This window comes from Canis aureus, chromosome 21 (genome assembly GCF_053574225.1).
Source record: "Canis aureus isolate CA01 chromosome 21, VMU_Caureus_v.1.0, whole genome shotgun sequence".
Classification (NCBI taxonomy): Eukaryota; Metazoa; Chordata; class Mammalia; order Carnivora; family Canidae; genus Canis; species Canis aureus.
The window spans coordinates 43,486,632-43,511,035 of record NC_135631.1 but is presented as its reverse complement, the minus strand read 5'-3'; the positions used below and the strand labels follow the sequence as shown (position 1 = coordinate 43,511,035).

General features: G+C 38.1%; 1 protein-coding gene across 1 annotated transcript in view; it reads right to left on the bottom strand.

Annotated features, from left to right (window-relative positions):
- Positions 1–3,029: 3,029 nt before the first annotated feature.
- The window catches only part of DLD (dihydrolipoamide dehydrogenase), a 31,105-nt gene continuing 9,730 nt past the window's right edge, over positions 3,030–24,404 (bottom strand). Inside the window, exons 3-14 of the mRNA XM_077864054.1 lie at positions 22,955–23,034; positions 22,395–22,463; positions 21,749–21,818; positions 20,089–20,189; positions 19,554–19,697; positions 19,072–19,173; positions 7,463–7,653; positions 6,456–6,626; positions 5,949–6,138; positions 4,996–5,133; positions 3,878–3,967; positions 3,030–3,786 (exon numbers count right to left, since the gene is read on the bottom strand). Of these exons, the coding sequence (XP_077720180.1) occupies positions 3,721–3,786; positions 3,878–3,967; positions 4,996–5,133; positions 5,949–6,138; positions 6,456–6,626; positions 7,463–7,653; positions 19,072–19,173; positions 19,554–19,697; positions 20,089–20,189; positions 21,749–21,818; positions 22,395–22,463; positions 22,955–23,034 (1,412 nt within the window). The 3' untranslated portion in view covers positions 3,030–3,720. The remainder of the gene's footprint in view (positions 3,787–3,877; positions 3,968–4,995; positions 5,134–5,948; positions 6,139–6,455; positions 6,627–7,462; positions 7,654–19,071; positions 19,174–19,553; positions 19,698–20,088; positions 20,190–21,748; positions 21,819–22,394; positions 22,464–22,954; positions 23,035–24,404) is intronic.

Below are 24,404 nucleotides of genomic sequence, written 5' to 3'. Positions count from 1 at the left end.
TATTTAGTATAATTCTTAAATTTTACGGATTTAGCGTTCATGAATCCCTTTTAAGCAAGGGTACTGTCAATGTAAAGATGGTTTTATAAACAGATGGCCTCCACAGGCCCCTGCTTTCTGTTTTGTCTATGAACAGGCTATCATCTGTTTGCTAGGTCAGTATCCTCCACGAATCTGCCCCCTAAATCACCTCCCAGTGGGATGCCCAGGTGGAGGGTAAGGATATAGCCTGAGCACCCCCTTCACCATTTCAATGGTTGCTCCAATCTCCAAGACTCCTCTAAGTATTCCTTGCTCTGAGAAAGAGAAAAAGCAATTTTTAGAAAATTAACATAGTGGCTTTGAAGTGTTAGCAATCCTGGCCCTGTTCTGGGTGGTGAGGTGGGAAGGTTTAAATTAAATCCAGAGTTCATGAACATTGCTCCTGCCAACTGAGCTGTGCCAATCAAAGTACAAAACGATGCTGTAAGTTCTGTGTTTGTGTTGAACTTCATTAGATTTCACAAACTAAAGATTCTCTGCTACCATCTGTGAGGCCAAAACAATAAAGAAAACAATTGTATTCCAACTGCCAAACCTATGTCAGCTTCATAGCTGAGCTAGCTGGGTAACAGGCCAAGCCCTATGTGGTTTTTTTCACCAATTCTTCTTAGAGCAAGATAATTCCTGTGTACCACTTAACAGCCACCCACACATAGGACGCAGCTGCATTTGAAGCCCCGCCTGAACAATTATGTAAACAGATGTAATTTAAACAATAAGGCAACCTCCCCCTCCCTCAAGGCAATTATTTGTCACTTTCATTTAGGTAGAGATCCTAATACCTAGCAAAGTGGTTTTACCTCATTATCTACAGCAACTAGTTTCCCCCCCCCCCTTAAAATTAAGTATTTTGGGAGCACCTGGGGTGGCTCAGTGGTTGAGCATCGGCCTTTGGCTCAGGTCGTGATCCCGGGGTCCTGGGATCGAGTCCCACTTCGAGCTCCCTGCAAGGAGCCTGCTTTTCCCTCTGCCTAGGTCTCTGCCTCTGTATTGTGTCTCTCATGAATAAAATCTTTTAAAAAAGAAATCTTTATATTCCTTTTTTAGCTAAACAACGAAAGATGTCACTTTGAAATCACTCATTTTAATCAGCTCAGGGAATGGACAATTAATTGCCATCCTTACAAGCCAAGAAAATATTGAGAATTTGGTCAATAAATGAATATTTGAAATTTCTTATATCCACAAATTCATTCTCACCTACGTAGATTTAACTATTTTGTGTTTCTATAACTAGCACTTCATATTATTTCTATTTTTTCTCTAGAGTAGGGGACATGTTTGAAGTTTAAGAGTTTTATTTATTTATTCATGAGACACAGAGAGAGGCAGAGACACAGGCAGAGGGAGAAACAGGCTCCATGTAGGGAGCCCAATGTGGGACTCCATCCTGGGACTGCAGGATCACGCCCTGGATTAAGGCAGGTGCTCAACTGCTAAGCCACCCAGGCATCCCCATGTTTGAAGTTTAAATAAACTAGCACTTCACATACTATTGGGATTTCAGATTTTAAAATACAAAGGTCATTTCTAATAATGGCAAAGTAGCACATATCAGGCCAGCTCTCTTGCTAATAACTGCCAACTCTGAACGGAAATACACATTTTTAAAAGTAAAGGTCCCAGAGACCAACCAGCAGCAGGCAGAAGGTAGAGGGAAGCTAAGACAGCAGTGGGTGAAATCAATTCCCATTTTTAGGGGCTTTCACCTGACAGTGGGTCTCAGAAGTATCATACTGGGCAGAAGCCAAGCTTTACTGGTTATGGAATCAGAAGACAGAGTTGGAGGCAACTAGAACAAACTATGAAAGGAGAGCCCCACAAGAGAGAGGCACGGTGGGGAGGGCCTCCCAACTCTGCATATCGTTTGCCCAGTCTCCGGTTGACCTCTGAACTACACATGTAGGGCCAGATGTAATCCAGCTGAGGTATAACTGAAATAACTGGGTAGATCCTTTAGCCTGCCCTCCAGCAAAGACCATGGAATTGGGAGCTGGGGTTCAGCCAGGTTAACTGCCTACTGAAACAGAAATTGCCTATTTTTCAGAGGTAGGTAACAGAATCCAGAGTCTTTACAATGAATAATTCACTATGATCATAATACAATCTCAGACTAGTGGACACAGAAGGAAAAAGGGAAATGTGACCCACTAACGATGCAATTAAAACCTGAAGATGACTCAACATTTTCCTTCTGTGAGCAACTGATAGTATCCTAGCCCACATTTTTTTTTTCTTAAATTGTTATTTATTTATTCATGAGAAACACACAGAGAGGCGCAGAGACATAGGCAGAGGGAGAAGCAGGCTCCATGCAGGGATGGGAGCCTGATGTGGGACTTGATCCCGGGACCCTATCCCAGGACCCCAGGATCACACCCTGAGGCAAAGGCAGATGCTCAACCGCTGAGCCACCCAGTCCCCCCTGCCCGCACAGCTTTTCTGCTGATACATTCTCTAAACTTTCCTTAAGCTGCAATCATGTTGAGCATCTATGGTTTGCATATTTCTAGTACTTTTTTTTTTCGAATATGCTATCCTAAATGTGAGAACTACTTAAATTTAGTCAAAATATGCAAAAGCCTATTTTAACATTTAAGACTTTGATACTGATAGGTTTCAAGGGCTATTTTAAACATTAATGAACAGATACGATTTTATAGCACTCTTTAAAGAAACATTTACCCAACCGCGGATACACTGGAAATCGACAGAAGACAGATTAAATTTTCCCATATGAAAAATAAAATAAAAATAAATTTTCCCATATACTGTGTCTCCAAAAGTGAACGCTCCACAGTTAGTCGGTATCGGTAAAACAGGTGAAAGGGTAATGACCTTTCAAATGCCTAAATGTTGTCCTCCAGTGTGGTAGAAAGATACATCCAGGCCAGAAGAGGAATAATAAAGAAAAGTAAGAAGATACACTACAGGTAGTCATAAAAGAACTAGGACCATCTGGACATCCACTCAAAACAACCAGTAAATGAATATTTAAGACTGTTTATTTCTGTATTTTCATTCCCCGTTGTAATACATTTGTGTCTTCATTTAATATATGAATTTCACAGATCTACCTCCTTAATTTGGTTAACTGCCTACAGACTAGACCTCAATGGGTCCTTAAAAATTTAAACATAAATTCTACCTCTAAACTGCAAGAATTTGGAGATTAAATAAAGATGTGAGAGACCATCATTTATTTACATCATTTTGGTTTATACATATTTTAATCTTACTCTAATGATTAACTATTTCCAATATGAAAACCAAGTTTAAAATAACTTGGTCACCTGGCTTCAAACACAGCTGGTTCACATACTCTACACCAGCTCCATCACATAAGTAAATCCAACTTTACAATAGCAGAGATAAAAGCTACGTAACATAAATTCAGTGAAGTTGAATCTTTCAGAAAATGCATGAAAATAAGGGTTGAAGAAAATTTTCCAGGATACTACGATAAGTAGCTTTTTTCTGCAATATTAATGCACTGAAACAAAATATTAAATTTATTTAAAATAGATGAGATTATTCCATTCTGTCCAAACCTAGTAAAGCCTTCCAAAAGTTTCATAATTCAGTCCTAAAAATTCTTGGAGACGTGAGCATTTCCTGTACAGGAATGTGACCTCCACAAAGCTCCCAGGAAATTTCAGAAAAATATAATCTTCTAATTTAAAAGTTGATTGATTTGCCGAACGATGCAGCCAGGTTTGCTTCTCTAAAAGCTTCTGATAAGGTCTGCAAGGGAAGAAATTTAAAATTAAATACCAAATATCTGTGGGTGAGAAGAAACTTGTAGCCATTAATTCTGTATATTGTCAATAATTACCGGATGCGCATGGCAGACTCTGGCTATATCTTCACAGGATGCTCCATACTCCAGTGCAAGAGCAGCTTCATTCACCATTTCACCAGCTCCCTTTAAAATAACAGACCAAGTAATTTTCTTCCCGTGGCAAAAACAACAAGCTAACAGGATTCACAGTTTGAGCAGTTAACTGTCTCCAGTCAGGAAAAGCTTAATAGAAAAGGTGGCACAGAAGTGAAGAGTCTGGGCTCTGGAGCCAGCTGGCCTGGATTCAAATCCTACCACTTCCTCAAGTGTAACACTCTGTGTTTCCCTACATTTATTCACTTCAAAAATGGAAGAGCAACTCCTGCCTCCCAGAATGGTAAAATTAAAATGGTTATTGCATGTATACAGAGAAGAATGTATTAGAGAGTAAGTAATGTTTTATCATCATCATGTCAGATCCCTAGGGCAGGTGCGTACTGCAGGTTCGGTGGTAGGAAGGGCTTCCCTTAGGAGGTAACATTTGAGCCCAAACCTCACAGGAGCCAGATGTACAAAGACCTGGAGGCACAGCATTCCAGGCAACAGGTCGTACAAGAACAAAAGCTCTAGGACAGCCCGGGTGGCTCAGCGGTTTAGCACTGCCTTTGGTTCTGATCCTGGAGACCCAGGATCGAGTCCCATATTGGGCTCTCTGCATGGAGCCTGCTTCTCCCTCTGCCTGTGTCCCTGCCTCTCTCCTTCTCTGTCTCTCATTAATAGATTTTTTTTAAAAATCTTAAAAAAAAAAAAAAAGCTCTACAATGGGAACATTTGCCTGTTAGGAAACTGAGCAAAGGGGCATGAGGCAGGGAATTAATGAGGTCAGGAAGGCAGACGGGACCAGTTATCTGTAACAGCTCGCAGTGGAAAAGGGCCACTGGAGAGTCTTCAGTGGGCACAGGACCTATTTCAAGAGTTAGATGAATGTCAGTTGCAGGATGGAAAGCAGATGATGTGATGGGCCAGCCTCTGAGCATGCTGCTGGTCACCTTATCAGAAACAAACTTCTGCTGGTAAATACTAATCCCAGCATGTAAAGAGCAGGTGGCCTAAAAGTAAATAGCAATGCTTTCCAGAAATAGTAATGGGATTTGGGGTTGTATGATACTCACTGGTCCCAGAATGTGTGCTCCCAACACCCTATCCGTTGATTTCTGCCCCAGAATCTTCACCATGCCATCTGTGTCCGCATTTGTCTTAGCTCTGCTGTTAGCAGCAAAGGGGAATTTCCCAACCTTGTACTCAATGCCCTGTGAGAGACAGAAGAGGAGAACCTAGATAAACAGAAAAACACATTCCTGCTGGTGAAATCATCTACCATTTATTTTGAACATAAATCCTAAGAAGGCAATTCTTCGGGGATCCCTGGGTGGCTCAGCGGTTTAGCGCCTGCCTTTGGCCCAGGGCGCGATCCTGGAGACCCGGGATCGAGTCCCACATCAGGCTCCCTGCATGGAGCCTGCTTCTCCCTCTGCCTGTGTCTCTGCCTCTCAATATCTCTCTCTCTCTCTCATGAATAAATAAAATCTTTAAAAAAAAAAAGAAGGCAATTCTTCAGAGTACATGGAGGGCAAGACCAAAACTGCTTACTCATGAAATACATTTTGTGTGCAAACAACAAACAAATGCAAATGTCAGTCTATCTGGGTGTATTTCAAAAGAAAATATAAAAGCTCTGGAATTAACTAGTTTGCAGGCAAGTGAACGATTTCCTCTGCATTACTAAAAAGGAGAAAAATATAAAATGTTCTACAGGATTTCAAAATGCATTAATGCAATAATAAAATGAGTCACAGGGCAGCCCTGGTGGCGCAGCGGTTTAGCGCCACCTGCAGCCCAGAGTGTGATCCTGAAGACCCAAGATCGAGTCCCATGTCAGGCTCCCTGCATGGAGCCTTGCTTCTCCATCTGCCTCTCTCTCTCTCTCTGTGTGTCTCTCATGAATAAATAAATAAAATCTTTAAAATAATAAAAAAATAAATAAAAAATAAATAAAATGAGTCACAGCCACCAGTGTCATTAACTCATGCACTGGAGTTACAGCTACCCCTGCATTCAGAATTACCTCTTCTTTCAACTGCTCTTCTGATTTGCCAACCCAAGCAACTTCAGGGTGGGTGTAAATCACTGATGGTACACAGTTGTAATCAATGTGCACAGCACCGCCAGCCATTCCTTCAACACAGATAATGCCTTCATCCTCTGCTTTGTGAGCCAGCATTGGACCAGCAACCACATCACCAATAGCATAGATACTACCACAGAGATGAAAAGAAACACAGTGAACCACTGCCATCACAGATATTCATCTTCATTATGCCATGGTAAGAAAAGTTTCTAGTTACTAAGTACCAAAAAAATATATAATATACAGCTCCTCAAACATCTCTGAGTTCAGGTTCTCATCTTGGGTAATGAAAAAAAATGCAATTATTTTTGTTCCCACATACATGTCTACTGTTCTTCCCCAAAGTGCATTTAAACATGGTAAAAGTCTTATTTTTAAGACAGTGTTTAAAATAAATGTTTAAATGTTAAATTTTTGAAAATGCAAATAAATTATCCAACTTACTTTGGAATTTTAGTTTGGAATCTGGTATTGACTGGAATTCTACCTCTAGGATCTAGTTCAATTCCAAGCTCTTCTAGTCCCAAGTTCTGAGTAAAGGGTCGTCGGCCAATGCAAACCAAGAGTACGTCACATGTGATAACCTCGGCTTTGCCACCAGAAGCACCTTCAATACTAGATGACAAACAGTATGTCACCGTTAAAGTGACCGTTAAATATGCATGGACACAAACAGCTGACAGAATGAGACCTGTAAGACCTGATGTTTCCCAAGTGTTGCTGACACTTCTAACAAACAGGAGTCAGGCAATAAAAAATCTACAAATCCTCTAGAGGTCTATCATTAAAACCTCACAATTACAGGTAGAACAGCACATGTTAATAACCCAGGTCTTAAGTCAGAAAGATCAAGCGATGGCGCTCTGCCCCTCACTTACTATGTGACCTTAACTAAATAATTTCATCATGTTATATGAGTAATAAAGAGAACCAGGCACATAGTAAACAATCCAGTATTACTGATCTCCCCATGTATCTAATAATACTGAGTTTTGTGAAACGTTGAGAGTTTAAATATTTCTGATTGTATACTATGAGAAAGTAAGAACACTAGATTAATTTTCCTAGCATCAACTTAATCATGAATTTCAAAGGACTGATTTAATAAGCAATATGGAGTTACACTAAGCAATAAAATGGCCCTAGGTTGTAACAAACTTTGATTCTGAAAAAAAGGAGTATTTTTCTTAAGCACACAGATAAAGATATTGTATCAAAAGCATATGCAGGGCAGCCTGGGTGGCTCAGCAGGTTAGTGCCGCTTGCAGCCCCGGGTGTGATCCTGGAGACCTGGGATCGAGTCCCATGTCGGGCTCCCAGCATGGAGCCTGCTTCTCCCTCTGCCTCTCTCTCTCTCTCTCTGTGTCTCTATGAATAAATAAAATATTTTAAAAAAATAAAAAATAAAAAATAAAAAATAATTTAAAAAAAAGCATATGCAGCATACTTACGAAACATCAATTTTTCCATCTGACTTCTTGGTAGCACCAGTAACTTTTGTATTCAATTTAAATTTAAATCCTTGTTTTTGGAGGATGCGTTGAAAGTTTTTAGATATCTCCATATCAATTCCGACTCCACCAACATGACCTAAAAACTCAACTGCTGTCACATCTGCACCAAGTCTCTGCCAAACTGAACCCTGTAATAATTTTTAAAACTCATAAAAATAAAAATAAAGGTTTCTATAGCAAATATTTACTGACTGAAGCATCATAAAGAATTTGTCAGATGTTTTTCTTTAATATGTCCCTGTCAGAAGCTCTGAGGTTTAAAATGAACAGTGGCACATAAATATGCTTCATATATTACATGTATTCATTTTTTGTTCATTCCTGCAACATTTATTTATTGAGCACCTACTATATACTAGGCACACATCGATGAATGAAATGCTGCCCCCAGGGGGCTTATACTCTGGTAGATGAGGCAGATAAGTAGAATTCATGGAGAGGTTAGTAGAGCGCTCTGAGAAAATATAAATCAGGAAGCGGAACCAGGACTGCTGGGAGGAGGAAGGCTGTAGTTTTAAAGAGCATGGTCATCGGGGAAAGCTTTGCTGTGAGTGACGTGTGTGCAAAGACTTGAAAAAAAGAGAGAATGAACTACACAGGAACTGCTGGAGGAAGAGGGGAACAAGTGGGAAGGAAGGTCTTGAGGAGAAAAAGCCTCTTCCTCCTACTAACCACTGGTATTTATAAAATGTTAAACTGGCTTCAGATTTTATTTTCTCAACAGAAATGTGCTTATTTTTTTCATTCAAATTATAACTTAAAATGTTAAAAACCAGCATGCAGTTTAACAATTATAACTTCAGGATGCCTATCTGTGAAATCAGCAAGATGAACATAATTTTATAGCATTATATAAAATATGAAAAACTATGAACCTATCCTTTCCAAGAATTTGTACTAAAATCAAATTTTAATACAATTGTATTAAAATCATCCAGTAATTTAACATAAGAGGTTGACCTTTCCAAGTAGATTTATGCATTGTTCTGAGTTTTGGGAATGAGAGCTGAGTCAACTAAAGGCAGTACGGTGGCACTTAAAATCCAATCACAAGCAAATACAAAAATTAACTAAAAATGAATCATGAACCTTATTGTGAAACCCAACACTATCAAACTTATTGATGAAAATGTAGGAAAGAATCTTAGTGACCCTCACTTAGGGTCATGCAACACTGTGAGAGGGGAGGGGAGGGGAGGGGAGGGGAGAGGACCACATCAAAATCAAAAAATTCTCCTCTTCTAAAGCTAATATTAATACAGAAAGCCACAGACTGAGAAAAAAAATATTTGCAAAATCTCTATGATAAAGGACTTATATCCTTTGCACAAAGATCTCTCAAAATAAACAAAAAAAAAACCCCTATTAAAAAAAAAAAACAGACAAGATAAACAGGTACAGCACAAAAGACAATGCAGAGATGGAAAAATAAGTCCATAAAAAGATCCTCCATATTATGAGCCAGTAGAGAAATGCAAATTAAAACCCCTAGGAGATACTACTACACACATCACAATGGTTCAAATTTCTAAAAAGGCACCACTACTACTGCTGGTCAGGAAATACAACAGCAACTTACAGGGCCTGTGGCACTGTACACTTGGCAAAGCAGAGCTCCTCAAAAGGCTAAACACAGAACTCCCATTCCATGCCTAGGTATCCACGCAAGAGAAATGAAAACAGATGTCCAGACAAAACGTTCACAGCAGTATTAGTCATAAACAGTCCTGCAGTGGAAATGAGCCAAATGTCCATCAACCAATGAATGGATAAACAAAATGGGCTACAGCCACAGAACGGAGTATCTGGCTCTCAAGAGCTATGGAGTATATACATGAACGCTGAGAGCATCATGCTAAGCAAAGAAGCTAGAGACATATAAGTCCCACATATTGTATGAATCTCATTTAAAGAGAAGTCCAAAACAGGCAATTCCACAAAGAAAGAGGGTTAGTGGTTTCCAAGGCCTGCAAATGGTAGGAATGTGGAGTCACTGCCAGTGGACATGGTGTTTGTTTCTGAGAGGACAAAAATGCTCTGGAATTAAGACTGTGGTGACAACTACACAACTTTGTGAACATACTTTAAAAAAAAAATCATTGGGGATGCCTGGGTGGCTCAGTGGTTGAGTGTCTGCCTTCAGCTCAGGGCATGATCTCAGGGTCCTGGGATCAAGTCCCATACAGGATTCCCTGCAAGGAGCCTGCTTCTCCTTCTGCCTATGTTTCTGCTTCTCTCTGTCTCTCATGAATGAATGAATAAAATCTTAAAAAAAAAAAATCACTGAACTGTACAACACTTTAAATGGGTGAAGGATATATGAACTATATCTCAATGAAGGTGGCAAAGACACACTCCTCTGAGTCTAAACTACAAAGTAAGAAATAGTAGGAGTATGTTGAATCAACACTGTACACGTGAAACTAATAATATATTCCATTACAACTCAACAAAAACAAGAGGGGGAGGAAAAAAAGAACATGTGGTATATATACACAAGAATACTATTCAGCCATAAAAGAGAACAAAAATCGTTTGTGACATTCCAACAACAAAAAGAAATAATAAGAAAATGGGAAATGATAAGCAGCAGCATCTTGAACTCAAAGTCAGGAACAAGAGATCCCTGGGTGGCTCAGCGGTTTAGCCCTGCCTCCAGCCCAGGGTGTGATCCTGGAGATCTGAGATGGAGTCCCACGTCGGGCTCCCTGCATGGAGCCTGCTTCTCCCTCTACCTGTGTCTCTGCCTCTTTCTCTGTGTCTCTCATGAATGAATAAATAAGATCTTAAAAAAAAAAAAAAACAAGTCGGGAACAATGAGCAGAGAAAGAGCTAGACAAATGTCTTCCTCTTTAGGAAAATGGATTTCAAAATCCTTAGAGATAGGAAAACTCCGGTAGTAACTACCAGATATTATGTCAGGCTTTGTGTTAAAGCTTATTAGATATCAGACACTGGGTTAAGTGTTTTATATCTATTACCTTACTAAATCCCAACAATAACCCTATGAGGCAGTTACTCTTACTAGAATGGGGATTTTTTTATGATGAATCAACTAGTTCAGAGCAGCTCACTCATTTAACAAGGACACAGTGTCATTAAAAGGCAGAGCCAAAAATTCAAATTTAATTTTTTTTTAAAGATTTATTTATTTATGATAGACATAGAGAGAGAGAGAGGCAGAGACACAGGAGGAGGGAGAAGCAGGCTCCATACTGGGAGCCCGATGTGGGCCTCGATCCTGGGACTCCAGGATCGCGCCCTGGGCAAAAGGCAGGCGCTAAACCGCTGAGCCACCCAGGAATCCCCCAAAAATTCAAATTTAAATCTGATTCAAAACCTACATTCTTTTTTTTTTTTTTAAGATTTTATTTTTTTATTTATTCATGAGAGACACTGAAAGAGAGGCAGAGACACAGGCAGAGGGAGATGCAGGCTCCATGCAGGGAACCCGACGTGGGACTCGATCCCGGGTCTCCAGGATCACATCCTGGACTGAAGGCAGCGCTAAACCGCTGAGCCACTCCGGCTGCCCCAAAACCTACATTCTTAAGCACTACATTAAAGTGGTATGGAAAAAGGTTAACTATGAAAAAATAAAAAGATGGTCACATGACTAATCTTTATGAGAAAGTAAATAAGTACAGTGCGTTATCTCCATTAAGCGGTTAAGCTTAAGCATCTGCCTTTGGCTCAGGTCATGATCCTGGGGGGTGGGGGAAAGGGGGAAGCCCTGCTTCTCCCTCTGCCTGACACTCCCCCTGCTTATGTGCCCACTCTCTCTAGAGATCAAATAAATATTTATAAGCAAAATTTTAATAAAATAAAAAATCTTTATAAAAATAACCAAAAGCAAAAATGCTGAAATGAAAGAGAATTATGGCTTCAGGATATTATTATACTTACCAAAAAAAAGAAAGTAAAACTATGTTATTCCTTTTTCTTGCTCATTTTATCCACCCAGGAGTATGATTTTCAAAGTGGAATGAACAGGGTATGAAATACTAAGCAAGGTAAGAGAACTAGTCATTTTTGATAAGTTAACTCTCCAAACAAATCAGATCATAATTTGATGACAGACACACTGTTAGTCAGTGAACTTTGCCAACTTAATTAGTATAAGGGAACTGACTGTCAAATGAAGCCAGACTGGCAATAAACTGCCTAACATTTTCAAAAGGGAAAAGAATAGACTCTGGAAAATAGACTCTGAAATGTGGAATAGAGGTCAACCCCTGCTAAATACTAGAAGAGATGATTAAATAGCTGGTTTGATAATCATTAGATACTACCTCAAGTCTTCCAAAGAGGTCATACAAACTATTTTCTGAAGGCTTTTCTGGACTGGATAATAATATAGGGTATTTTTATCACCGAAGTCTTCAATAAAAAAAAAGAAAGAAAGAAAATCTCATATCCCTTAGATGAGATGGATCAATGGAGACTTAAATATATTTATAAACAGGTTAAAAACTGTAGAGTCAGATGGCTTTCAATACTTCATACTGACATGAAAGACACCAGAGACGGTTTCATTAGCCAACTTATATAAGATCAGATGATAGGCCAACATGCTTTTAGTTAACATGCTTCCCACATTTATGAATTACACACAAGAAAAGGCAGTTAAGTGTAAGGATGACCGAATCAAGATAGAGACTGGAATAATGGGTACAAGTGAGCCTTAGGTTTAAACAAGGATAAAGGTTCAAAATCCTTTATTTGGGTTTATTTACTTATTTAGGTTTAAAAACTAAGAATTCCTCAAGCAAAAGATGTGAAGTTTTCAACTAACTATAAGCTCAATTAATGCTTTAAAAAGGAAAAAATAATTAAACTGATCCTGAAGGATTACATTAAACAAAGTAGATTACATATCAAAAACAAGTTCTCGGGACACCTGGGTGGCTCAGCAGTTGGGCCTCTGCCTTCCGCTCAGAGTGTGATCCCAGAGTTTTGGGTTAAGTCCCATATCAGGCCCCCCATGGGGAGCCTGCTTCTCCCTCTGCCTGTGTCTCTGACTCTCTCTGGTGTCTTTCATGAATACATAAAATGCTTAAAAACAAAAAAGTAAGTTCTCTCCATTATCCAGAATATTATGCTTAGTTTTCAACACTATTTCCAAGTGACCCTGACTGACTAGACTGGATCAGAAGGATGACAACATAATGGATACTATGCTAATCTACAAGATCTGGGTAAGCAACATTAAGGAAAGCAAGAGAGATTGAAATATGAATGACACTCAGTCCCTGCCTTCAAGGAACTTATGGTCCTGTAGGAAAGGCAGACATAAACAAATAAATGGAATATACTGTTTATTAATTAGTAGCTGATACAAAGATGCAGACATATAGTAAAGACTCAAAGACAGAAAGACTTGCGCTTTCTCCAAAAAAGACGAAGTCTGGGCTAAAAAGGTAACACCCAAGCTGACTTCTGAAAGGTATTTATTAACAAATGTTTACTCAGCAATAATAATAGCTAACGTGTGACTATTTAGTATGTATCAGCCACTGTGCTACAGGCTGAAAATGCAGTCAGTGAAACAGCCATGATCTCTGCCCTCAGGCAGTTGGTGATTTAATGAAGGAGAGAAAAATGAACAAGTACTATCAGTTAAGTGAGATAAATACTGTACCAAGTACAGGTGCAATGGGACGCTCAGCAAGAGTTACTACCTAAGGGCATGTGGGGTAGTCCAGGAAGGTTTTGAGAACACAGAGACTGGGAGAGGAAAGCATGTTCCAAATAGAAGGCCTACAGATAAAAGAGAGGGTGCAGCTAGTTCAGAAACTGGTATTTCACTATATCTAGAACATAGTTTGAGAGGGAGAGGGGCTAAAAACAAAGCTGGACTGAGCCAGTGCCACATCACACTGGCCTTTCAACAACATTAAAGATTTTGGATTTATCCTAATGACTATCATTAGTTATTGAAGGATTTTTAGCAAGAGAGACAGGCTTATGTTCGTGTTACAGGAGAGGAGTTCAGCCACTCTGGGGAGATTAGAAAAGGATGAAAGAAGTCAGAGAGTTAGAGTAAGAAATGACACTGGCCCAAAATGGGATCAAGTAGATGTGTCAAAAGAAGCAGCTATATTCATGAAATACGGGTCTTGAAGCATCATGTTAGGACCTGCTGACTGGCTTCATATGAGGCACGATGACATGACACAAATCATGTGTAATTCCCAAACTTCCAGCTTATGCTTCTAGATGAATGGCAGTATGACTCACTGAGATGAGAAATATTAAGAAATAGTTTTTGTTTATTTGGGGTTGAAAGAATGAAGAGGAAGAAGGAAAGGTTAAGTTATAAATTTACTGAACCCAGCGTCTGTGAGACCTGTAAGTAGAGATGCTGATGGGCGCTTAGATATAAAAGTCCAGAAGTGTCCAAGATGGCAGCATAGAAGACTGAATTCACCTGCCACAGACAGATGGGGTTTACATCTACATTACACAGCACCTCCTGAAGAACTGAGGAATGACTGAACAGCTTCTGTACAACAAAGGACAGAGGGACCATGCAGAGAACAGGGGGAGACACAGAGAGAGAGAGGCAGAGACACAAGCAGAGGGAGAAGCAGGCTCCATGCAAGGACCCCGATGAGGGACTCGATCCGGGGTCTCCAGGATCACACCCTGGGCCAAAGGCAAGCGCTCAACCACTGAGCCACCCAGGCGTCCCGGAAATCATGTCTTTGAATAAGACATTAGACTAGATGAACATAACAGATACATACAGAACATTCCATCCAAAACCAACAAAATACATTCGTTTCAAGTGCATATGGAACATTCTCCAGGAGAGATCACATGTTAGGTCACGAAAAAAGTCTCCCCAAATTTAAGATTAAAATCATTTCAAGCACCTTTTCTGACAACTGTAAGTCAATTACAAGAAAAAAAACACCATGTAGAGGCTAAAGAACATGCTACTATACAACAAAGAAAGGAAAAAAATAAAAACACACATGGAGACAAATGAAAACTAAAACATAATGGTCCAAAATCACTGGCACACAGGGAAAGCAGTTCTAAGATGGAAATTGATAGTGACATAGCCAAGAAACAAGAAAAATCTCAATTAAGCCTTACAAAAGAAACTGGAAAAAGAGCAAAGCCCAACATGGGTAAAAGGAAGGAAAAACCAGAGCAGAAATAAATGAAATAGAGTGCCTGAGTGGCTCAGTTAAGCCATGACCTCTGGCTCAGGTCATGATCCCAGCTCCACAGGGTCCCTGCTCTGCAGGGGGCCTGCTTCTCTCTCGGTCTGCTATTCCCCTGCTTGTGCTGTCAAATAAATAAATAAAATCTTTTAAAAAGAAACAGCTCTCAGTTTGATTTTTGTCTGTTTCTAAAAATAAAATAGATAAACCTTTAGCCAGGCTCAAGAAAAAAAAGAGAGGGCCCAAATAAATGAAATGAGAAAGAAAAGTGAAAACCAATAGCACAGAATTACAAAGGATTGTAAAAGACTACAACGAAAAATCACATGCCAACAAACTGGACAACACAGAAGAAAGCATTAAATTTCTAGAAACATCACCCAAAACTAAATCAGGAAGAAATAAAAAATGAACAGATCAATTACTAGCAACAAAATTGAATCAGTAATCAAAAGCCTCCCAACAAACAAAGTCCAGGACCAGATGGAGTAACAGGTAAATTCTAACAAACATTTAAAAAAGAGTTAAAACCTATCTTCCTCCAACTATCCCAAAAACAGAATAGGAAGCTTCAAATTTATTCTAGGAGACCAGCATTACTCTGATACCAAAACCAGACAAAGACACTTAAAAAAAAGAAAACTACAGAATAACATCCCTATGAATAGATGCAAAAATCCAAAACAAATCTTGGCAACTAATTTCAAAATACCGATTAAAAGGATGATTCACCATGAAGAAATTAGATTTATTCTGGAGATGGTTCAATATCCTCAAATCAAGGACACCTGGCTGGCTCAACAGTTGAGCGGCTGCCTTCAGCTCAGGGTGTGAACTCAGGATTCAGGGATCGAGTCCCACACTGGGCTCCCAGTGAGGAGCCTGCTTCTCCCTCTGCCTATGTCTCTGTCTCTCCTCCCTCCCTCTCTCTCTGTCTCTCATGAATAAATAAATCTTTTTTAAAAATCCTCAAATCAATAGGACACACCACATTAATAAAATGAAGAATAAAAATCATATGATCATCTCAATAAATGCAGAAAAAAACACCTGACAAAATTCAACATTTGTTCATGATAAAAACTCTCAACAAAGTTTAGAGGGAACATACCTCAACATAAAAAAGGTCATATATGACAAACCCACAAATAAGAGCATACTCAATGGTAAAAAAACTGAAAGCTTTTCCACTAAGATCGGAACAAGACAAGGAAGGATGTCCACTCTCAAAAATTTCATTCAACATAGCATTGGAAATCCTAGGCAGAGCAATCAGACAAGAAATAAAAGGCATCCAAATTGTAAGTAAAACTGTCACTATTTGCAGATGACATGACACTCTACAAAAAAAAAAAAACCCTAAAAACTCCACCAAAAAACTATCAGAATAAATGGATTCAGTGAAGTTGCAGAATACCAAAATCAATATACATAAATTGGTTCCATTTCTATACACTGATAACAAAGTGGCAGAAAGAAAAATTAAGGAAACAATTCCATTTACAATTGCAACCAAAAAAATAATATACCTCAAGTAAACTTAACCAAGGAGGTAAAAGACCTACACGCTGAAAATTTCAAAACATTAATGAAAGATCTACCATGCTCATAGACTAGAAGAACATATTGTTAAAATGTCCACATTCCCCAAAGCTATCCACAGACGGAATGCAAGATCTATTAAAATATCAACAGTAATTTTCACAGAACTAAAACAAATAATTCTAAAATGCCAGATTTCAAGATCTACTACAAAACAATAATAATCAAAAAAAAATCTATTAATGGCAAAGAGAGACACAGATCAATAGGACAAACTAGAAAGCCCAGAAATAGACCTATGTTTATACGGTCAATGAGTCTATGATAAAGGAAACAAGAATATACAATGGGGAAAAGACTGTCTCTTCAATAAATGGTGTTGGGAAAACCGGACAGCCATCCTCCAAAGAATGAAACTGGATCACTTTCTTACATCACACAAAAATATAAACTCAAAGTGGATTAAAGAACTAATTTAAGACCTGAAACCGTAAGATTTCTAGCAGAGAACATACCTAGTAATTTCTCTGACATAAGTCTTAGCAATATTTTCCTAGATCGATCTCCTCAGACAGGGAAACAAAAGCAAAAATAAACTGAGACTACACCAAGATAAAAAGCTTTTGTACAGCAAAGGAAATCATGAAGAAAACAAAAAGGCAATCTAACTTAATGGAAGAAGAAATTCATAAATATATCCTATAAAGAATATCAAAAAGAGTTTACACAACTCAACATCAAAAATATAAATAATGCAATTAAAAAACAGGCAGAAGATCTGAATACTGTTCCAAAGACATACAAATGGCCAAAAGACACATAAAAAGATGCTCAACATTACTAACCATTACATCAATATGCACATCAAAACCACAATGAGATATCACCTTATACCTGTCAGAATGGCCAGCACTGAAAAGTGAGAAATAATAAGCGTTAGCAAAGACCTGGAGAAAAACAAACCCTCATGCACTATTGATGGGAATGTAAATTGGTGCAGCCACTGTGGAAGACAGTATGGAGGTTCCTCAAAAAAATTAAAAATAAAAATACCATACGACCCAGTAATCTGATGAATATTCACCCAAAAACAATGAAAACACTAATTCAAAAAGATATATGCACCTCTTGTTTAATGCAGCATATTTACAACAGCCTAGATATGGAAGCAACCCAAGTGTCCATTGATAGATAAATGGATAAAGATGTACCCATATATACAGTAGAATACTATTCAGCCATAAAAAGAATGGATTCTTCCCATCTGTGACAACATGAATGGACATGGAGGGTATTATGCTAAGTGAAATTAAGTCAGACAAAGACAAATACCATATGATTTCACTTATATGTGGAATCTCAAAACAAACAACTGAACAAAAAAAGCAGAAACAGACCTGTAAATACACAGAACTAGTGGTTGCCGGAGGTGAGAAGGGAGGAGGGGAGGGGGAGAACTGGCAAAATAGGTCAAAGGGAGTGGGCAGTACAGGCTTCCAGTTACAAAATCAGTGTCATAGGGATAAATGGTACAGCATAGGAAGTAATATAGTCAATAGTATTTTAATAGTGTTATATAGAGACAGATAACAGCTACATTTGTGGTGAGCACAGCAAAATATATAGTCATGGGATCGCTATGCTGTATACCTAAAACTAATATAACATTGTATGTCGTGCTCGCTTCGGCAGCACATATACTAAAACATTGTATGTCAACTATACTTCAATTAAAAAAAAAAAAGCAGACAGATGAATTTATTCAGGACTACAGTTGTGCCAAGCAGGTGTATGATGATGCAACAAATAGGTAAGGGACTCAAGAAGAGCAGCTACAGTGATGGACTATGGAGTCTAAGCACATCAGGAAAGCAGTCAAGACAGGAAATGAGAGCAAAAACACAGAGGGACCTAAGGACTAGAGCACCTGATAAAGTTAAACTGCCTATATGTTGAGAATAACTGAGTAAGAGAGGAAAGAATGTTATGGTTAGAATAAAATGTCTGGATTTGTGACTGCAGAAGTAGGAGTTCTTTGTGATACCAAGGTAAAACAGCTCTGACAAAGGATACCTTAAAATGGACAGAAGGGGGGCTCCTGGGTGGCTTAGTTGGTTAAGTGCCTGCCTTTGGCTCAGGACCCTGGGATTGAGCCTTGTGTGTGTGTACGTGTGTGAGGGGTGGGTGGGGGATGGGGTGTGTGTGTGTGTGGGGGGGTGATGGTCTCTGTTCAGCAGGAAGCGTGCTTCTCACTCTCCCTCTGCCCACCTCCCCACCCCGCCAACTTCTGTGCTCGCTCTCAAATAAATAAAATCTTTTTTAAAAATCGAGAGGTCACTGGTAATACAGGAAAGTCACCAGATGGACAGGAAGGGAGAAAGCAACAGGCAGAAAGCATGAAATGGCAAGGTAGTCAGAGAATTCCAATAGTTTGACAGAACTTAAGAGGGATCAAGATGAGGATGGAGGGGGAGGGAAGAGCCAGGTAAGTCATATCTAAAATGCAATTTGCTCAGAATGAGAACAATCTTCTGAATAACTGAAGGGCCATGAGATGTATCTGAAAGACCATCAGACTTTTAAAAAAATCAATTCAGTTCTAGGGAACAGGAAGGGTGGCAGATACAGGGAAGCAGATTTCAAAATAAAAGATTATTCTAATAACTACAATGCTTACATAAATAAGTTATCTTGCAAAGTCTAATGACTAGAAGTATATATGCAAAACTCAATGCTGATCTGCTTGCAATGCTGTACAAAGAATCAAACAGACCATTAAGTCCCGTCCAACTCCATGAAAGCAGTTAGAAAATAAAAAGCATTACTTACCAATTCTACACCTATTACTCCTGCACCAATGACAACCATCTTTTCTGGAACTTTTTTTAAAGATAAAGCACCTGTAGATGACACTATTGTATCTTCATCAATCTATAATAAAACATATACAATCAAAATTATTTGGAAAAACCTACTGATTTATCAACTGACCTCACAAAAAATACTAAGACATTTATTTATTTTGAGGTATCTATGACTTCAATCCATACACTCAATTTTACCAAATCCCACTAAAAACACTCAAAATTTCATCATTTGGTATTTCGAAACAAAATGGTCAGTTTTAACTTCATAACAAATTCAAATTCATCTTAATATAAAGTGTTCTATTTCCAGTCAAAATTACTGCAGAATAAAGACAGCTTGCCAAAGCTGAATGACTGTCAACATATAGTATTTCAGTCAGAAACTTTTCACAGTTCATAAATAGCATGAATAAAGGGAGGTTGTAACACTTGTAAAAAGCATACCGTAATTCCAGGAAAAGGAGTAACTTCTGAACCTGTAGCTATAAGAATGTTCTTTGTATCAATAACTTGAGTGCTGCCATCAGCTTTCTTTGCAGTGACCTGATTTTTGCCAGTTATCTTTCCATATCCATTTACGTGAACAACCTTTATAAGATAATGTTTATAGATTTACAAAGTTTAAAATGATTTCTGTGATAAAAAAAAACATGATTAATAGGGAAAAAAGTACTCTATTAAATAATACATCCAATACAAAATGCTTCCTTACTTATTTAGTAAGGCCACGCATGGAGCCGCAAATATTTGTTCTATATGTCAGGGAAATCCATCTCAGGTTAACATACAGTTTTAAAATAAGTCCCTCCAGCAAAAACAAAACAAAACAACAAAACCACCAAAACAAAAACAAAAACAAAACCACCAAAAAAAAAGAAAAACAAACCCCAGAAGCCAAGTTCTAACAGCATCACTCTATCAGCATAATGTTTAATGTGTACGTAAAATAAACCAGACGTCTGCACGATAAAACACTGACCTTATTCTGTTTGAATAAGTGGGCAATTCCACCAGTTAAAGCTTTTACTGCTGTACTCTTCTGCTCCATCATCTTCTCCAAATTCAAGCGAACTTCAGACACTGTAGTTTGTTAAACAAATGTTTAGTCCTTTGCTAACTATCTGAAGCAATATATTTTTCACTAATCAAGATGTGGAAAATTTCAGCCTATGCTTACAGAACCGTAAAAAAAGGCAGTATTAAAACTCTTAAGTGTAAGGAGACCTGGGTGGCTCAGCAGTTGAGCATCTGTCTTCAGCTCAGGGTGTGATCCTGAGGCCCAGGACTGAGTCCCACATCAGGCTCCACAGAGGGAGCCTGCCTCTCCCTCTCCTTAGGTCTCTGCCCATCTGTGTTTCTTATGAATAAAAATCTTTAAAAATAAATAAATAAAACTTATAAGTGTAATAACTAATACAAAAATTGTAGCAGGCAAAAAGGCCAACAGCATCATATTCCAATAAATAGAACCTATCATTGTAAAAAGTCCACCTTTGGGAAAAATGCAGTCTAAAATAAACATTATATCCCACTGTGGCAACATGTTCTCCAGACACCTTTTGATGTTAAGTCTAGATGTGATTTAAATAGAAATGGCAAAGTAAAACATCACCTGAATTGTAAATAAAAAGAAACAATTTTATGAAACAACACAAATGCTCATCTGAAAACTTTAAATACAGAAACTTAATATAAAAGTTTACTAAACTGGAATTAATCACTCATATTATTCACAAATCTGAATCAACAATATAAGAATATAAAGCTGCTCAACACTTTGGAAGTGGGATATCGTAGCAATTGGCCCATGGAACCAACATGTTATCTCAGAGATGAGGAAACGGAGGCCCTGAGAGATTGGATTGACCTGAGGTCACAGAGCTACAACAGGAAGATGTGCCTACCACGCAGGTCCTCTTGACTAAGCCTGTCTCTTCTTTCCTAAGGAAAGTGGGCTTTGACTCTACCCTACATCCACTTTGATCTATTTGCTTTAGTGTGTATGTATCACCTCTATACCCAGTGGATTGCCTACTATAGCCCATTCTTTCAGAAACCTACTGCTACAAACAAATGAAGGAAAAATACTCCCCCGACCCCTGTATCTTTAAGTTCTTCCTGGAACCTCTCTTTCTGGATATACCTGTAACAACTGGTGAGAAAGAATGAAATGAAAACAGCCCAAAAGGAATGGCAGAAGACATACCAAATTAAACTTAAAGGTCATCTTTTTACACTGTGCTAGTACCCCCGCGCCCTCATTCTTGTCACTACCAACTAAGGTAGACCAACCTACCTACATTCCTTCATCCTTATCTGCCCAAAGCACTCAGGAATCCAGCACCAATTCCCCACCCAGAGATCTCCAGATTTCAAGAAAATTAAAACTCTTCACACATACATATATATATACACACACACACACAGACCTCACACCAAAATTCTCAAAGGAACAGAAGATATCATAGTAAAAATCTGGATTTAAAGCCTTAAGTAAATCTCTCTATACTTTAAAAATCATTTTTTTACCATTTCCTCAATAAAACATAAATTACACACTCATCACACATATATAAAGCTTCAGCCAGAAAAAGCCAAGTATGGCTGGTAATACTGCTAAATATGAAATGTATACTTACTTTCAATTCCCCTAGATGCAAAATCTTTCCCATGGGCCATATGGTAATAATGAGAGTTATTTAATAAAGCCTAAATAGACAAAATGATCAAATGTTGATAAAAAGACGATATACAATCAAAAAACACAAGAAATGACATTCTCTACATGGAATAGTACAAGGAACTACAACAATTCAGTTTCTGTTCTTATGTAATTAATTTAAGCCAAAGAATAATGACAAAAAATGTTCAACAAGCAGGAATGAAAAACAAAACCTCTTTACTTTAAAAGCAAGGAATAAATACATTCTTCAGGGTGGCAATTGAAAAAGGCAGTCATATCTACACACATAAAACACCTAAAGGAAGAATTTACTACCGATTATCTGTTTCACTGGTAAAGGAAAGCTGAAAAGAAAAAACGGAACATGAGAGCCTATTTGAATGGAAAGGCTGGGTATTCTAAGACAAAAAAGCAATTTCAGGAACGTAAGGCAGACTGGTGACAGCACTGTTTAAGCCTTACCAAGGAAAACATGTTTTTCATCAACCACAGTTGTTTATTTTTAGTAACTGTATTAGCCTAATAATGTTCTAGTCCTAATACATCCCTCTAATTGGCAGCTAATGAAGAACACCTCTGCACTGTACAAAACATATGCTCACCTTTGAAGGAATACAACCAACATTCAAGCATGTTCCACCCAATGTTTCATTTTTCTCAACGCAGACTGTCTACAACCAAAGAAAATATTATTTAACTGCACATAACCTGCAGTGTCTCAGTTCACTAAAATTCCCACACATCTGTCTTAATTCTTATACAGAATAAGTTACTGAAGCTGTGTTTGTGAGAATGAAATACAGTCCTTTAAAATTCATCATTTCACAAGTAACGCTAAATGCAGGCTAACCCAAAAGTGAATTATGCTCAAAGACATTTTTGTTTAACATTATGAAACACATGCTTTATTTCTATTACCATAGCTTCTTTGGAATTAGAAGCCAAATGTACAAAGTATAGTGGGGAGGGGAGAATAATGGACTTCACTATTTCATGAGAGCAATGCAACGGGATAACCCTCTTCATTTGTCTCAGGCCTAAATATAACTTATAGAATAAAGAAATTATTTACCATTACTATTTATGTGCAGAGCACTTTGTGAATATGATGAAGTCTTCCCAAATAAAAATGAATCACCACCTCATTTAGTCTAAACCTTACCTTGAAGCCCAACTGGGCAGCTTTAATAGCAGCGACATATCCTCCAGGACCAGAACCTATCACCGTTACATCAGCATCGACTACAATAAAAACAAATTGATATAAACAGTAAATTGCTTAATACTGACCAAAAACAGTGCATTAAAAAAACAAAGTACAAAATAACCAGCATTTTCTACACAGTACTGTTTTATTACTAGGCACTTGACATTCTCTGATGTCCCTGAATATGGCACAGATTTTTAAATTTCATTTTCTATTTGTTCATTATGACATATGGAAATAACTGAGGTTTTTTTTTGTTTTTTAAGATTTCTTTTAGAGAGACAGCATGCACACACGCATTGAGTAGGGGGAAGGGTGGAGGGAGAGGGAGAGAGAATCTCTAATAGAACTGCCACTGAGTGCAGAGTCTGACTCGGATCAATCCCACAACCATGACCTGAGCCACAACCAGGGAGTCAGACCCTCAACTGACTGAGCCATCCATGAACCTCCACATCTGAGTTTTATATCCACTGTATCTTCCTAAATTCCATGGCGTTTTATTTAAAAATAACAAGACAAGCTAATTAGTGACACTGAAAGACCTATCTATATGAGGGAAAAAGCCTAGGAATTAGACTTCAAATCTCAGCTCTGCCATTTATTAGTTGCATGACCAAGGGACTTAATTTTTCTGTTATGAAGGAACAATAACATTGCCTTAAATGATTAATGTTAGGATTAAAGAAGACAATTATTTGTATAATGCCTTAGTATTCTCAATAAATTTAGGACTGATTACACCGTTTTCAGGTACTTTACTTCTGAGATATATAGAGAAAAAAATCAGGTTCCCTGTAATGGATGGCAAACATGTTTTGAACTTTACGTAAATTTTGTTTAGTGTATGGTAACATGCTAACCAGAACATTAAATGAACTATTCTGGGTATTTACTGTATGAAGATACGAAACTGAAAATGAACTTTGTTATCAGCAGCCTTAGGAATGTAATAATTATAATACAAATGGAAAAGTCCAATTATTCCCATTGTTCTCAAGCCAACTTCAAACAATGCTATAATCAATTTTAAGAGTTAGGAGACAGTCTCCCTTCTCCTCCTCCTCTACTGTCTTTACAACTCCAAGCATTTAACAGTTTATAATACATTTTCACACCTACTATCCTGTTTGATTCTCAGAGCTTCCTAGGAGGGAAAGAATGCCATATAACTGACATTTCAGAGAAGAAACACTAGGTTCAGAGAGGTCAATTAACTTGCCCAAAGTCACTTAGAAAGTGAATGGCAGAGACAAAAGTAAGCTTTTTGTCTTTTGACTACTTCCAGTGGTCATTCCAATATTCAACAGTATTCTATTCTTAAATTTAAACTATCATAAACTAAAAAAAAATTAAAATTAAAAAATGAACTCATAAACTGGGATGCCTGGGTGGCTCAGTAGTT